Source organism: Cardiocondyla obscurior, linkage group LG14 (assembly GCF_019399895.1).
Source record: "Cardiocondyla obscurior isolate alpha-2009 linkage group LG14, Cobs3.1, whole genome shotgun sequence".
In the NCBI taxonomy this organism is placed as follows: Eukaryota; Metazoa; Arthropoda; class Insecta; order Hymenoptera; family Formicidae; genus Cardiocondyla; species Cardiocondyla obscurior.
This window is the reverse complement of record NC_091877.1, coordinates 1,643,947-1,659,212: the sequence shown is the minus strand read 5'-3', so window position 1 is coordinate 1,659,212 and position 15,266 is coordinate 1,643,947. Positions and strand designations below refer to the sequence as shown.

At 35.5% G+C, this 15,266-nt stretch overlaps 3 protein-coding genes across 5 annotated transcripts in view; 1 reads left to right on the top strand and 2 right to left on the bottom strand.

Annotated features, from left to right (window-relative positions):
* The window catches only part of Hlk (hulk), a 29,771-nt gene extending 23,534 nt beyond the window's left edge, over positions 1-6,237 (bottom strand). For both annotated transcript variants that reach the window (XM_070665733.1, XM_070665731.1), the window contains exon 1: positions 5,903-6,237. In XM_070665733.1, coding sequence (XP_070521834.1) covers positions 5,903-6,230 — 328 coding nt within the window. In that variant the 5' untranslated portion in view covers positions 6,231-6,237. The remainder of the gene's footprint in view (positions 1-5,902) is intronic.
* Positions 6,238-6,812: 575 nt separating this feature from the next.
* Positions 6,813-9,425, top strand: Cn (Kynurenine 3-monooxygenase cn). The gene is made up of 11 exons (XM_070665754.1): positions 6,813-6,878; positions 6,961-7,030; positions 7,136-7,326; positions 7,446-7,494; positions 7,907-7,994; positions 8,065-8,236; positions 8,326-8,577; positions 8,654-8,743; positions 8,844-8,984; positions 9,070-9,231; positions 9,304-9,425. Exons 1-11 carry the CDS (start codon positions 6,828-6,830, stop codon positions 9,370-9,372), a joined length of 1,335 nt encoding a protein of 444 aa, XP_070521855.1. The 5' UTR covers positions 6,813-6,827; the 3' UTR covers positions 9,373-9,425.
* On the bottom strand, positions 9,274-12,838 carry LOC139107882 (2-acylglycerol O-acyltransferase 1). Of its 2 annotated transcripts, XM_070665752.1 has the most exons (6): positions 12,688-12,838; positions 11,393-11,875; positions 10,856-11,130; positions 10,479-10,665; positions 10,168-10,367; positions 9,274-10,033 (listed from the first exon to the last, which is right to left on the bottom strand). In XM_070665752.1, exons 2-6 carry the CDS (start codon positions 11,617-11,619, stop codon positions 9,879-9,881), a joined length of 1,044 nt encoding a protein of 347 aa, XP_070521853.1. In that variant the 5' UTR covers positions 11,620-11,875; positions 12,688-12,838; the 3' UTR covers positions 9,274-9,878. The 2 variants fall into 2 exon arrangements, with proteins under 2 accessions (XP_070521853.1, XP_070521854.1); XM_070665753.1 differs by lacking the exon at positions 12,688-12,838 and having other exon boundaries at positions 11,393-12,647.
* Between the last annotated feature and the right edge of the window lie 2,428 nt (positions 12,839-15,266).

Here is a 15,266-nt window from a genome sequence, read left to right as displayed (position 1 = left end):
GCGTTCGCTTCGACACTCGAAACGATAGAAAAAACGCGTACATTTTTAGAGACCGAAGAAGTAAAAGGTGACCGAATTGGTTCTGTAAGAAGCTTTCTGCACGATTTTATTTAAAATGTTCGATAGTTTATTATAAATATCAGTGGCAGTCGGCAACTCAAACTGATTTGTGAAGATTCCGCTTGTCTTTCTGTAGATCTTTTTTAATATTCTTAAAAGGTGCCTTTTCAGCGGCAAGTTCGACTTTTGGCCCGCAAACAAGCAACCGTGTTTACTCACCCACTATACCCTCTGGACTTGGCACTTAGCGATTATTTCCTGTTGATAAAGTAAACCGTTCCAATTGTCGTTTGATCCATTAAAATAACTTTCGCTTTTAATAACATTACGTAGAGCACCTTTCGCCCGTTCGGTTTCTCTTACCGCCATAGGCACAAGTTCCTACTTCTCGCTTGTCTATTTAAATATGTTCCGATATCGTCCAACAGATCGGCTTTTAATGGCTGTGGCTTTTCGAAAAAGTGAAATCAATTTTATTCTTTAATCGTCTATATACGTATGTCGTTTTTACGCGAGAAAGAGAGAGATAACGAACATCGAAAGATGGCCAGTGCCTAGTTTATGAGCCACTAAAAATACAAGAACGAACGGCCTCGCCCATACTGTCGCCCGTCGTCGTCGTCGTTTTCTCGTCTTCGTCGTCGTTATCCGCGAACGTCTTCGCCAAGGCCGCTCGCGGTGTTCTCGTTTACAATTATGTAGAGTAATGACCGAGATACATGAAATTGAGTCGCTCCAGTCGGGCTGTCTTGCGCCGTTTGGCTCGAGATCATCGTCATTTTCCGCTTAGCGGGCGTAGAGAAAATTCAATTAGGCGCGAGAAATTCTTCTTTAAAATCGGCAGGAAACACGCGTTTCAATTTAGCAAGGCGCTGCCTAAATAAGCTTATTCTGACACTGAATGCATAAAGTGGAGTAACAGCATAAATAAACCGTCGGGCATAATGTGGAAACAGGCTGTCGGTACGGAGAATAAACATAGAAATGTATTGTGTTAATCGCTACTGCAGAGTTTGGTTTATGTTTTATGTGGTCCGACACGTGGAGTTCGGTCCGTATATTTCGAAAATTGTCTCGAGGGAATGGACTATCGGCAAAGTACTAAAGAAAAAATTTATCAGCAGTTTAGTCGAACCATGTTGCACACGCGGCGTAATCGTGTGTTGTTTAATTATTAATATTTTGAATTGATATTAATTATTATGTTAAAAACTGAAAATTCTTACAATATTATTAGTATATTATTATTTATAACTCTTTTGTTTTTAATATTTGTAAATTTCTATACATGTCATTGAATAAATTTTGTCGATACGACCTTCTCTCAAAAATAGAAGATAAAATGCTCGCGGGAGCGCACTTCGCAATCGAATAAGACTAATCTTCGCACGTGCGTAGAACGTTTCCGCTCTATTCATGAATCTCTCTGTTCGAATTTGTGCAATAGTAGTAGCTTCAAATGCAGCAGATCAAAATACAATAGCTCAAGTTGCTGTTAACGTCGACAATATCTTAAATATCACCGTCGCGTATGCAATTCTGTTACTTTATTTGAAGAAGATAAAAAAAAAAATAAAATAAAAAAAAAAAATAAAAAAAAACAGAGAACTTGATCAGTCACTTTACAGGAAAAAAAATTCTTGCTTTACCACTTTTTCAACAGTCTATTTAACCGAACGTAAATTGCAGCGGACGCGTTTCAAAGTGAGTGGTTATCGAGTTCTTTATTTTAAGTCTTTGAAAATGTCTAAAATGTTTACGTCGCTTTGAACACATCGTGACATTTTAGAATTCGCACAAACTAAGAAATTTGATCTCCCGAATGCCGTCGTTGTCACGGCATTGATACTTCACACAAATACGCAGCGTGTCAATGTTATTATAACTGTAAAAATATACATATCTTGGTGTTGAATGCGAGAGAAAAAGTTTTTTTTTTTTTTCCTTTTTTTTGAGAAAACGAGAAATATTTGCTTATTTACCGTCCGATTTGAATTCGCCCAAAGGCGGAAGAAGCATTCCCCCGCACAGTAGATATGAGTAATTTTAGATTTCTGGCCGAAAGGATGTCTAGGGCTCTCGAGAAGCTGATACTGCTTTCGGTGTTATTATTACACGAACGATGCATCGTGCCGAATTTCGCTCTCGAGTTACTAACATAAAATAATACAAACTTTTATGCGCTTGAAAAATTATTTAATTCACCGAACCCGCCTGCTAATTTCATTATCGGCATCGACGTTAATTATACGTGTAAATTAAGGCTAGATTTTGTAGAAGCAAAATGATTTCGTCGAAGATATTTCCGAACTGTGCCAAAGCAGCGATATAGTGATAACGCAAAATTTTCGATGCGCGCGAATACGCATTCTTTCCTGTCAATAACGAAGGAAGTTTCGACGTTAGTCGGCGCGGGCGATAAAAAGTAAAAGATAGAGGCGCTCGAGCCACTAAACGGTAACCCAGAAGAAAAGAATTCGAGCGTACGGCGACATGAGTCGCGAGGACGCAGCCACAGCTGGAAATAGGTTCAACGCGAGAGCTCGTCGTCTGGGTCCTCCGACGCTTCGCCAGTCGATTCGTATGTCTTTCTCGATAATCGTTCTCTTTATTCCACGCCAGACACTTTCGCATCAAATTTACATCTTCTTTTCTGCACAACATCATTCCTTATTTTTCATAACATTTTTGATTCAGGGTTTTTTATTTTTATTTGATAATAGCAATAGGCGATTCGTGGTTTAGTAATTATGAAATAATTACATTAAACGGAATTATATTTATATTATTTTAATAAATATCCAATGATAAACTGGAAATAGAAAAATAAAAGAAAAAGAAAAAAAGAAAAGTTTTAGCCCGTAGTAGCGATGAAGAGATAAAATCGAGTATCTGGAAATAGGTCCGGCACGCAAGCTCGTCATCATTTAAGATCATCTCTCCCCTGTGATTTTTCGTTCGGTTTGATCGGGCTCGATGCATCATCTCGCGAAAGTGAAATTGACGCCGACGTACGAGACAGGTCCGAGTTGCTCGACGTTGCGAACCGAAGACGATCTATGAATGCACAGGATGGTCGTCACGGCTGGGCCAGTATTATGTTTTCAGCGTAGATGATAGCCTTAGAGAAGAAGAGAGGGGTCCTCAGTGGTAAGCGCGAAAATAACTTTAACGTGCGCTAAAAGCAGCGTTCACCGGAGCGCCAGCCTTGCTACAGCGCGTTTAAGAGGCGGGCGGATCTCTCGACGATTGTCTTTCATCCGTCAGTTCGCTCGGGTCAATCTTGAATTTCAGTACACAACGTACTTTGTCCCTATTAGGAAGGTAATCGATAAAGAGACTATTGAGGGTGCCCCTTGATCCTTCGCATTTCTTATTAAAAAAAAAAAAATTAATACCGTTCTTTTTTTATCTTATCTTCGCGCGAATAAAGTTAACGGAGAACGCGGGGATTTTCACGACCACGTATTTTGAGTCGACGCGGTAAAAGTAAGCTTCCCGTGCTTTACCGCACGTCGGTGGCACAGCAGACGTTGGTGTGTTCGCGGCCGAAAATCTGGGGTCGATTATATCACTCGGTATTACGAAAAGATGATTCAAGAGAAAATCACGGTGAGTATGCGAGCTCCCGAGCGACATGTAGACGCGCGAACAGGTTGTCAGAATTTTATCTTGCGCCGGAAACTTTAGATCCTTCGCGATAGCGATAGCATCTGCATACGCTATTTACATAATGAATTTTTTGTTCCTTCCAATAGTCGTCTTTCCGAAGTCGCGACGGTCGACTTCGGGTTAAATTAAAAATTCGAACGTGAGACGCGCATAAATTTATAAAAATATTAATATATAAAAATATATAACGTCGCCAGTTTTGCAAAATTAGATGTCTTACGTAAAGTTATGTATGAGACGTTTGGTCACATTAACGTTTTATTATAAAAAAAAAAAAATATTAATAAGTATGCGAATCTTAATAAAGTCGACGTAGCTGAATTTATGAACGTCGCTCGTGGACTTCCACATCTCGTCATGCGTCATACCAATGAGTCAGTTTTCGCTATATATGTTTCCTGGATTACTCCACAAGCAAAGGATTCGTCTCTGATCGTGACGAAATGAGATGCAACAAGTCTGAATGAATATTCATAGTCACCTGCCTAAAAATCGGAAATAGTTTCTTTTTATCTTCTGAACATCTTAAAGATGTGCAGGCATTAATATTCACTAGACTTTTTAGATACCTATATTCATATTTAAAAAACGAGACGGGATGTCAATATTTGTCTTGCCTATTAAAAAAAAAAAAAAGGAAGGATTGTGTTACATCAATTACGTTCGGGGAGCTTCGAAAAGCGTACATAGGGATGCATTTTGGCGCACTGCCACGCGAGATGTGACCTTCGGTATATTCAGCATGTAATGCAATTCAATATCTCAATACATAAAAAAAAAGAAAAGAAACGACATTGTTCCTTTTAATTAATTTCGATATTAGCCGACGTGGATTAACGCTGAAAATTGCTTGCGGCTTAAATTAAATATATGTCGCACGCGTGGTATTAGGCTGTTAGATTAGTAAAATCGGGAGGCCACCTCGAGACAGGTTGTCCTACTGAGCGGTCATAGCACTTGGCAAAAGAAATAGATTTAGTACCTGTTAATTCTCACGTGAGAGTAATTTGCAGAAGCAGAACTATCGTTCATAACGTGTGCATATTGATTATTAAAATGTCGTGCAATGATAACTTTTTAAACGACTTAATAATACAATAGTAGGTATTTTCCTAACGCGAGAGACAGATAAAATTAAGAGCAGAACCCTTGGCATAAGCAGAAAATTTCATTCTTTGAAGTAATTAAATTTTTGTATGCTTCTCGACTAAAGAAATTAGTATTTTCTTGAAAATACGATGCACAATATCTGAGCAGAATTAAGTTTTATTCGCGTTTTGTAATGACAGCTATTAAGACGCGATGATGTTTAAAGAAGCAATTTTTCGATTATCTAAAAAAGTTATTATTTCTCTTGCTGTACGTAGAATGATCTCAATGGCGGAACAGTGTTCCGTAACTCTGAAGCTTTCATCAACACCCACTTGCGTTATGTAATATACTAACGAAAATCCGGAATATGTTAATACGTTTTCACGATTAATAAAAATAAATGAATAATGTAACGAGAGAAAAATAAAATAAAACGATACGTAGGCGTGCGGGAGCAATGCAGAAATTTATAAAAAAAAAAAAAAAAAAAAAACAGAATGTCTAATTACATATTTGGAAGAAAACATATCAAAATAAATCTTAAAAATAAAATCTGATAGGCTTAACGCTAGTGATTGAGTAGTTCCATATGAACGTCTTACTTTTATGTTAACAAAGTAAAATATATAATTAAGTAAAAATGAGAAAATAAAATTATTAAACACGTTTGATCTATTTTACGAAGCGTTATGCGGAAAGCAAATATACGTTTGAATTTTTTTAAACGATCCGCGAGCATAGACAATCCATCGTCAAACTGATAATAATGAAGAAAAATAAATTCATGTCATCAAGATCATCTTGAGCGTACACAGCGATAAAAATATTTGTGCACACGATATTCGGATCGGAAATCTAATAAAGCTTTTCAATCGCGAGGAAAATTTTTTTCAATTATTGGGAGTTTGTTATATTTTCTATTGGAAGAGCTACGTTTCCATACTCTGAAGTATTGCATCGTACCTGTTGCCGCGTGTTACTCTGCTTTAGACAGTTTGTTTACCGTTCGAAATTATATCATAATTAGCCGAGATCGAGGCAGATCGAGAGATCGTTACACGAGCGGTAGAGCACTTACACCAATACACGGCAACAAAGTCCTTCTCGTTGAGGAGCCGTTCGAGTTGCTTGGTAGTGACTTCCTCGATCACCGGCTCGGCCTCCTTGTGCCTGCCGGCCGAGCCACGGGACGAGGCGGACTCCTCAGCTTTCGTCCTTGCGGCGGCGTCAACGTGACCCAGAAGGACCGAAATCAAGGCCAGCACGCTCAGAAGGATGATTGTTCTCGGATGGTACATCGTCGTCGGCATCGTAGGGCCGCCGGTCGTAGTACTCCGCCTTCTTCTTCGCCAGCACCACCACCATCGGCCGAACCGTACCGCCGAACCGTCGTTCGCTGTCGACATCGCCGCACTGACTGCCGCACATCGGCTATTTTTGAATTTTCGGACAGCATCGGCCACACAGGGAGAACGATGTTAGGAACGACGAAGACGAAGCTGAGGACGGTGACGACAACGGCAGTGACGACGGTAATGACGTCGCTGCCGTTGTACTTGCCCCAGTAATCCACCGTTCATTTTCCACCGTAACGCTTCACGATAGAGCAAATTTTTTTTTATCTAAAATAGATACCACGCGTTACTAATACTCCGATATAAAAAGATCTATGTACAATGATACTCAATCGCTAGCGAATATTATTAATTGACATTCTGTACGAGTAATTAAAATACTGATTGGATCGTAATGTAATCTCAAAAGCTACAAAACTTTTAAATCATACAATTATTATTATTTTTTTTTTTTCTTAACTTTGCTTTGTAGTAATATTTTATATAGTTTTTGAGAAGCATTAAAGAGAAACGTTTCCGGGTATTTCTTGTATAAGGTATCGATGCACTGCATATCGATATAGCGTACGAGAATGTACACATATACATCGCGTAAAAGCAGTTTGCTAGTACAGTTGATCAGTAGCCTCGACACACGACGGATCAGGTATGGCGAAGGTGGAAGAGAAGCTACGTATCGCTATCGTTGGGGGTGGCTTGGTGCGTGAAATATTTTTTTCTTTCTCGATTTTAATAAAACGACAGTGAATAAAAAAGAAGGAATCCCTTATTTTCGGTTTAGGTCGGAGCATTAGCTGCGTGTTTTTTCGCTAAAAGAGGTCATCGAGTAATCATCTATGAATATCGATCAGGTAAAATTCGAAAAAGATATATTAAAATTTTGAATCTTATCTAGTGATATTTTTAAGAAATAGTGTCTTAAGTCAATGATCGACTTGGAGCTTTCATACTTTTAGACGTACGAATGGAAAAGTCGCATGGTCAAAGTATTAACTTGGCGTTATCATTTCGTGGTAGAGAGGCTCTGAAAGCAATCGATCTCGAAGATATTTTGGTGAAACGTCATGGTACTTGTATGCGTGGCAGAATGCTTCACGATAAAGATGGCAATTTGAAAGAAGTTCTTTATGACAGCGTCAAAGGAAATGTGTGTGCTTTTTCGTTTCCGTTATTTTTAATAATTATATTTTTTACATATGCTTGTGCCAATTTGCTCTTTCTTTTTTTTATATATATATTTACACGCATTAACTTTGCAATTTACAGTGTATTTACTCCGTTAATAGACGGTACCTCAATGTGGTTTTATTAGACGGTACGTTTTTTTTAATTATTTCTTACTTACAAATTTAGATTGAAAAAATTTATTACGGTAATACGTATAAAGATACAATAATATTAATTTAAGAAAGAGATTTAGTTAAATTATTTTTATAATTTATTTAAATTAAATATTATATCAGTTATATTACGCGGTATTAATTATACCGCAAATGCGTAGAAAGAATACAAGATAAAATGGTTAGTTAAAAAAAGCTTCTCTGCTTCTATACATGATACTCGATGATGCCGTCGTACGCGAAGCCACAAAAATTCGCGCGTATCATCTTACTCGTGGCACCTGTTTTCCATAACGTAGGAGTTGCAATATCGGATAACTAATCTAACGTGAAATCTAATTTAAAAGTAAAATCCCGTTTTTTTTTGCGATTGTATTTTATCGACAGCCGCAGAAAAATATCCCGGGGTGCAGCTTAAATTTAATAGAAAGCTCTTGAGTGCCGATTTGGAAAAGGGAAAAATGCAGTTTTTAGAGTGAGTAAATAAATCATACCGTTGTAGGACAAATAATATATTTATTAGTTAGCTAGCTGTTCGTTTTTAGTACAAATACGGGAATGACGGAAGACGCGGAAGCTGATTTGATAATAGGTGCCGATGGCGCACATTCGAAAGTAAGAAAAATTATGAGTAGGAAGCCGCTCTTTAATTGCGCTCAAACGTACATCGAGCACGGTTACGTAGAAATTTCTGTGCCGCATACTAAAGATAATCAAGTGAGTACCATGAAGCAGTCATACTATGCGAATTTAATCAATGTTCGAGTACATTATTAATCTATCGACGTTTCTCGGCCACTTCAAAGTTTGCAATGAGCGGTAACAATCTTCATATTTGGCCGCGCGGTGAATTCATGATGACCAGTTTACCGAACGAGAATCGCACGTTCACCGGTAATTTATTCGCTCCGTTTCGAGTGTTTGAGAAACTGAAAACCCGCGAGGCGTTATTGAGCTTTTACTCCGAGCATTTTCCTGATCTTCTGCAATTGGTCGGCGAGGAAAATCTGGTGAAGCAATTTTTCGAAAAAGAGCCGCAGACATTAATATCAATTAAGGTTAATTTTGTTAAAGTCTGTAGTTTAATTTATTTTAATAAGTTTAGTTTAACGTTATTATTCGTGCATATCGCAGTGCAAACCTTATCACGTTGGAAAAACCGCTGTCATAGTCGGAGACGCTGCTCATGCCATGGTTCCTTTTTACGCACAAGGAATGAACGCTGTAAGTCATATACAGATTTCATTAAAAAAAAAAATGTTTTTAATATTAAAAAAAAAATGAAATCTGTTTCTATGACATCTTTTTTTTCTCACTTCGTTAGGGCTTCGAAGATATCTTAGTACTCGATGAATTAATGGAACGCTATGAATCAGACTTTGCTAAAATTCTGCCAAAGTTTTCAGAGTTACGATGCGACGACGGGCATGCAATTTGTGATCTCGCAATGTATAATTATATTGAGGTATACGCAAATTAGTAAAATTTATCTATTATCGCTCTCCTCACGTTTGCCGGTTTGAAACTGAAATTCAAATTATATCTTTTAGATGAGGGACTTGGTGACGAGAAAATCTTTTCTTCTTCGAAAATTTTTAGACAAAGTTTTATACACTCTCGTTCCGAATTTTTGGATTCCGCTCTATTCCGCTGTGCAGTTTACTCGTATGAATTTTCGCGAGTGCATAGCGCACAAAGAATGGCAGGACAAGGTATGGACAAAGCGTGGCAATCAAATAAAATGCACGCAGCTATAAAAACTATTTTTTGTTTTAATATTTCAGGTATTAAGAACGAGTGTGTTTTATTTTGGAATTCTGTTTTTCGCTATTTTCGCTATTCTTGTTTTATGAAATGCAGTAGGAGCTTAATTGCTTGCTATTATTATCATTGATTTAATCCAAACGCTTCTACTATTTATACAGTAAACTTATTGCATATTTGAGCAAAGATCGTACATATTATCGTACGTTTAATTCTTAAGTACAATATTACAAAAAATTAACTTTAATCTAAAAAAAGAAAATTAATGTTTGCTTTAATAACTGATACATTGTTCGACATAATTCATCATTCAAAGATGCGATACAAAACAAAGTTATATTCAGTATAATCGTTTACATGTATTTATAAGATTTTGTTTTAATTGTCGAGATTCTTCAACTAAATCTTGCAATAATTTTATAAGTAAATTATATTCGTGGAATAACATAGCAATGCACACAACAATTTTTTAGTTGCACATTGAATCCTCTTCTTTTCTGTGTGTCTTTAAAAACAGTAACAAGTTTTTAAATGCAATTTTTTCAAATAACATATTTACATTTTATAATGTATTATTATAATATTTAAACGCACGTTACAACTCGAGAGTAACATCTTTTGCGTTTTCTATGTAATTGTGCTTATGCGTTTCGAAGAGTTCGACTAAACTTTTAATAAATTTTTCGTGGTATTCGTCGATCTCTTTAGTCGTTGGTTCCGCTATTTTTGGCAATTCTAGAGGGCTGCCAACTGCAATAAAGAAAGAGGCAGAAATTTTAATACGCAATTAGAATAAAATGTTGAGTAATTAACACGCACGTATTAGTACTCTCGAAATCTTAATATGTGGTGTAAGATTTTTTAATATACCGAAAGAACCTTACCGACTACATTGATGGGTAGTCGCCTCGGAATAAGACCAAATGAATACTGAAAGAATCCTCTGCCCGAAAAGACTAGGGGTGCGAGTCCAATGAGGCTACGAATATAATTTTGTACGCGTCTAAATGTCGATCCTTCTGGACCATATAACTGATTGTACAAATCCGTTTCGCCAAATGAAAAGACAGGAACCAACGGCGTACTAAATCATAAAACTGTATTAGATTTGTACGTTGAGCGTGATCGCTATATCATACTTTAGACTTAATTTTATTTTTTCTTCTGCAACATATAATTTAAAATATATTCTTACCCGTATTTAAGCGCTAGTTTAACGAAGCCTTTCCGTTTTTTTATAATTAAGCGATAAGTCCCCGGGGTTGATTCCATCGATTCGGAAGCACCACCGACAATGAGAACCGTAGCTCTTCCGGTGAATGGACTTGCCGGTGGTGTTGATAGTAAATAGTCGATACTTTTCATGTTGGAAGCGCAGCAACCTGTACGAGAAGTTAGAAATGATTAAATCGTGGAAAAAAAAGAAAGATATTTTAAATGCATATTATTAATTAAAATTTTATATATAAAATAACTTTTATATAAACATAAAATATATAAGATATTATGCAAAGCATTGTAATTATTTAATATATATCTTTTTTTTTTATATAATATAATTGTAAATTTTACCTGCATTATACACATATTCCCTAAAGAAGGGTACTTTGAAATGTTGATCGAGAGTAATTGCACGCATATCCAATCCGGGAAATAGTTTCCTGAAACCTAATATATCCGTCCCGAATGCACCCACTGCCCCCATTGCTAAAACGCCATGAGGTACGTAAATGAAGAGATAAGACTTATTAGGATTTAGATTCGTCGTTTTTACCAGCTTTATTGGAAAGTAATTACAAAAATGACGCCAAAACGCGTTATCTCTCATCGCTCTTGTCCATATTTTACTGAAATTATAATAATAATATTAATAATAATTCTTCAAGCATTGAAAATTGTTATCTACTTAAGAGTGTTTATCGTACAGCTAGTATTCAATTTACATATGATTAAAATAATTTACGAGTACATTGAATATTGTAAGATTTTTTTTTCTTTTTCTTTATTAGTTTTTTGTATTGCAAAGACTGAACCTTCATTTTAATTATTAAGATTTTTATTTATCTTGTCGCGCGTAACTGCTTCGATGGATCTGAACAGGCTCGTTACCTTCTACCGCCACGATTACAAGTGTCCCAGTCATAATACATCCAGACGAAGTACAATAGCACTAAGTAACGTATCGTTTCTGTGTAAAATAGTAGATAGGCCGTCAACAGGTATCCCCAAAAATTTCCAAATGCGGTGAAAAACATCCATATCGCGACGGCCAGTGTTTGCAGTCTTCTTTCCAGAGGTACATTTAACGGTGCAAACTTTACGCCGAATACTTTCATGTTTCTTGCTAGGTTTTTGTAGCCCGGTCTTTTCAGCACACGCAAATCATTAAAGAAAACCGGTTCTTGCCCGGATTAGATTTTGTGCATTATCCGTATTGGCCGGTTAATACTTTGGTTTTTTTTTTCCTTTGGTTTGTTTGAAACTATGCCTCTTAATTCTTTCGAAATAACCGGTTGCGTTACTTCGACTGACCGTGGATCTAACATGAACTGGCACTTTATCAAACGGATGCACAAAGTCTATCTTTGATTCCTGCAAGAAGCGAACTTTGTATCTGTATCTATTCTATTCTCGATCCTCCCGGCGTAATCAGAAATCGATAATCTGTTTATTTTTTCAACGATCAGTTTTGTTTTACATTCCGGGGATACCTTAAGATATTTTGTAAGTTAAATAATTTTAGTGAGGTAATTTTATAAACAACGGTGCAAATTCTCATGTGGTTATTTGTAGTCTGTTTTAAATTTTAATTCTCGATTTAATAAAATAAAAAATCTTATCGTTATCACACCTTTCTGTTATCGCTTGCCGTGGATATCGGTTATCCAACTGGTATAAAATGACACATGTTTCTATATTTGATCATATCTGAATGATAATTTCAATTACAAAATTCTGCTTTTAATATACGTATAGCACCAATAATATAAAATACAATAAAAAATAAAATTAATTCGTACATATAACACATTTGAAAATGCATTACATTGCGTATTATATATTAAATACTGTCAGAAAATATGATTAAATAGATCAAATTTTATATCATCGGAAATGAAGCACAAAAAGTAGTCTTTAACTTCTGCTATTAATAAAATAATATTTTCCAAATACAACTTTTTTTTTACACATCAAATTTTCAAACAAACCGAGGCAATGTGATTTTGTAAGCGCAGCTCCTGTTCCAAGTGTACGCTTTAAAACTCGAACGCTCTGCTCCGTTCACAGATACTTCACGTTTTAAAGTATATCACCTGAATTTTTGCGATTATCTCGGCAAATAAAAAATTTTAGATTGCACTCTTTTTTTTTTTTTTTTTGGTATATCACGGAGTCACACATACCGTCGTTTCTCACAGGTGAGATGGCGTATTTCAGCACAGCTGCCACGTGCGTGCGCCGTGCGTAAATATATTTCTCTGCGACTGTTCTTTCACGGAACGTTCGGCACGGCGTCACGACTCTTACTGTTGGGTTTTGTCGATAGCATGAGGCAAAGCCATGTGTGCGACTGAACGCACACATGCTTACGTGCAAATGGACGATCGTCCGTGAACAAAGTCCCGGCATTCCATGATTCAACGTTCAGACACATTCGAGTTTTAAAGTTAATCGTACAATCAGTTTGCGTTAAGTAAATGCAGTAGTTGAATTAAATTTGTTTTACGCCATATGTCGTAAATTTAGTAATTTAAATTTTAAAAAATGATATAAATATGATAATAATTATGCAATCAGCATAATATATGCATATGTAAATTTATGTTAATATTATTGAGCTAAAAGGTGTTTTTGTTAGTTTCGCATTCCCCGATATTAAGACTTGCTTTCTTGTCGCGTTTATAAATAAAATTTAAAGTTTTGCAATGTAACGACATAAATTATCACTGCTTTTTTTTTTTTTTTTAAAGATGTTACTGTTTTATGAATTTCTCGTAATATTTGTCAATTTTTTCCGACGTGGAGTATGCTATTTTCGGCAATTCAATAGAACTGACGACTAAAACAAAAAGAAATATAAAATTTGAAAGAATTATGTTGAATATAAATAAATGTGTAAAATTGTAAAGAATTTTTATGCATTAATACCAACTACTGTAACGGATAATCGCTTCGGAACGGTGCCAAATAAATTCCGAAAAAATTCTTTGCCTGAAAAACGAACAGGTAGTCATCTAAAGCAACTGCAGATATATTCCTGTATGTGTCTGAAAGTTGAATCTTTGGGATAATATAATTGATTATAAAAAATTTATTTCGCCAAATATAATAACCGGAACTAATAATGTGCTCAATTATAAATGCGTCAGAGTATGCATTGAATATTAATCAATATGAGTGATTAAATTTGGTCAATTTGTGATGCTTAGTTTCTTTTTTCTTACATTGAAATATTCATACAATTAAAATTTTTTTTGCTGCATAAAATTAAAAAAAACCTGTAAACACGATTTATAAGCGTACTTAAGTAGTAGAATCATTACGGCACGTGTAATTTACATATTTTTATTTAGCATATAAGTGATTTAATTTAAAAAGCATGATTAGTTTTTATTATACGTTGACTGTAAATATGGTCGCGTAAGTTATTAATTTTTTTTTTTTATAATATGTAATTGTTGTTTCAAACAACATGACATTTCGTCTTTGATTATAACTTAAAACATCATATCGGAATATAGGTAATTTATTAATGAAAAGGACAAGATTACCGCTCATCGCTTCATCTCTCGATTCTTGTTTAAAGCATACAATAGTTTTTCAGTTAATTAAATATATTGAGACCGGTTAACCGGCCTGATACGGCACGCGCGAGTCACGTACGATATCGAGAGACAGGTCGCGTGGTTACCGTAAGTCCGCGCGGCGCACCGTCGCTCGTAAAAAAACGGAGTGAGGGTACAAAGTAAAATTGATTAGACAATGTAGTTTTTATTGAAATAATATGTTGATTGTATTCTATAAAAAAGGATACAACAAAGAAAGAAGTGCACCTGTTAAAAGGTCGTGCATCGACATCGAGAAGAAATAATAAACGATAAATGACTTTCGCTCGTCGTTAATAATAATCTATTCTTAAGTACTATGAAAACGCGATAATTAAAGTAACTCCCTAGGTTAGAAAATATTTTACAACCTAGCCGTAATCGTGGTATATCACTAATTGTTATATAAAAAAAATAAGCTTAGCATGTAATTGTTAAGTTGTTTGTTTCAGCACTCTTTCTCTAGGTCTGAATTAAATTCACACGTACGATGTGTGACTTTTCAACAATATTTCTCATATAAGTCATGATAGTGCGTACGATCACGAAGCGTCATCACCGTGATTATGGTTCTCTCTTATCTTTTATTACATATGATTATATGTTATTGTATTTATTTGTTTAAAGATTAAGGGTAAACAGTCTTTATGTAAGCGATATAGCACGTAGTATTTTACGACGTGATTTTTCGTACGTAAAATTTGTCAGATTCAAATGTGATTGCGGGAGACGCATGTTATTTCGTGAAAACAAATGGGACGAACGAAACTGATACGAGAAAAAAATTTTAATTTAGGTTATTCAAGTCTGATATGTGAAAAAAAAAGGAAGTTTTAAAAATGCAGTCATCTGCATTAAGAGAGATACGATTAATTTTTTGTGAACATGTAAAAGAAAAAAAAATCAAAGACCAAGTCGCCATTTGTTACTTTTTATCCAACCACGTTAGGATTTTACAAATAAATTAAATTTTGCTGTGTAATAAATACTATCGATCGCGTCGGAGTATCATGGTTTTTTTTTCTCATAAAAGAGAACGCTTTAGTTCGTGGTGCTAACAGTAAGAGATCGTACCTTCACTTCACGTACATATACAATTCGCCTGTATTTCAATGCGACAATATTACCTAGATGATTGACTAACTTTGCTTAAGATC

Coding starts and splice junctions, on each gene's coding strand:
- Cn (XM_070665754.1), top strand. CDS start 6,828: ATGGCGAAGGTGGAAGAGAAGCTACGTATCGCTATCGTTGGGGGTGGC. Junction 6,879..6,960: donor CTATCGTTGGGGGTGGCTTG/GTGCGTGAAATA, acceptor TTTTCGGTTTAG/GTCGGAGCATTAGCTGCGTG. Junction 9,232..9,303: donor ACAAAGAATGGCAGGACAAG/GTATGGACAAAG, acceptor TTAATATTTCAG/GTATTAAGAACGAGTGTGTT.
- LOC139107882 (XM_070665752.1), bottom strand. CDS start 11,619: ATGAAAGTATTCGGCGTAAAGTTTGCACCGTTAAATGTACCTCTGGAA. Junction 11,131..11,392: donor TGTAATCGTGGCGGTAGAAG/GTAACGAGCCTG, acceptor TTATAATTTCAG/TAAAATATGGACAAGAGCGA. Junction 10,034..10,167: donor ACTACCCATCAATGTAGTCG/GTAAGGTTCTTT, acceptor TCTTTATTGCAG/TTGGCAGCCCTCTAGAATTG.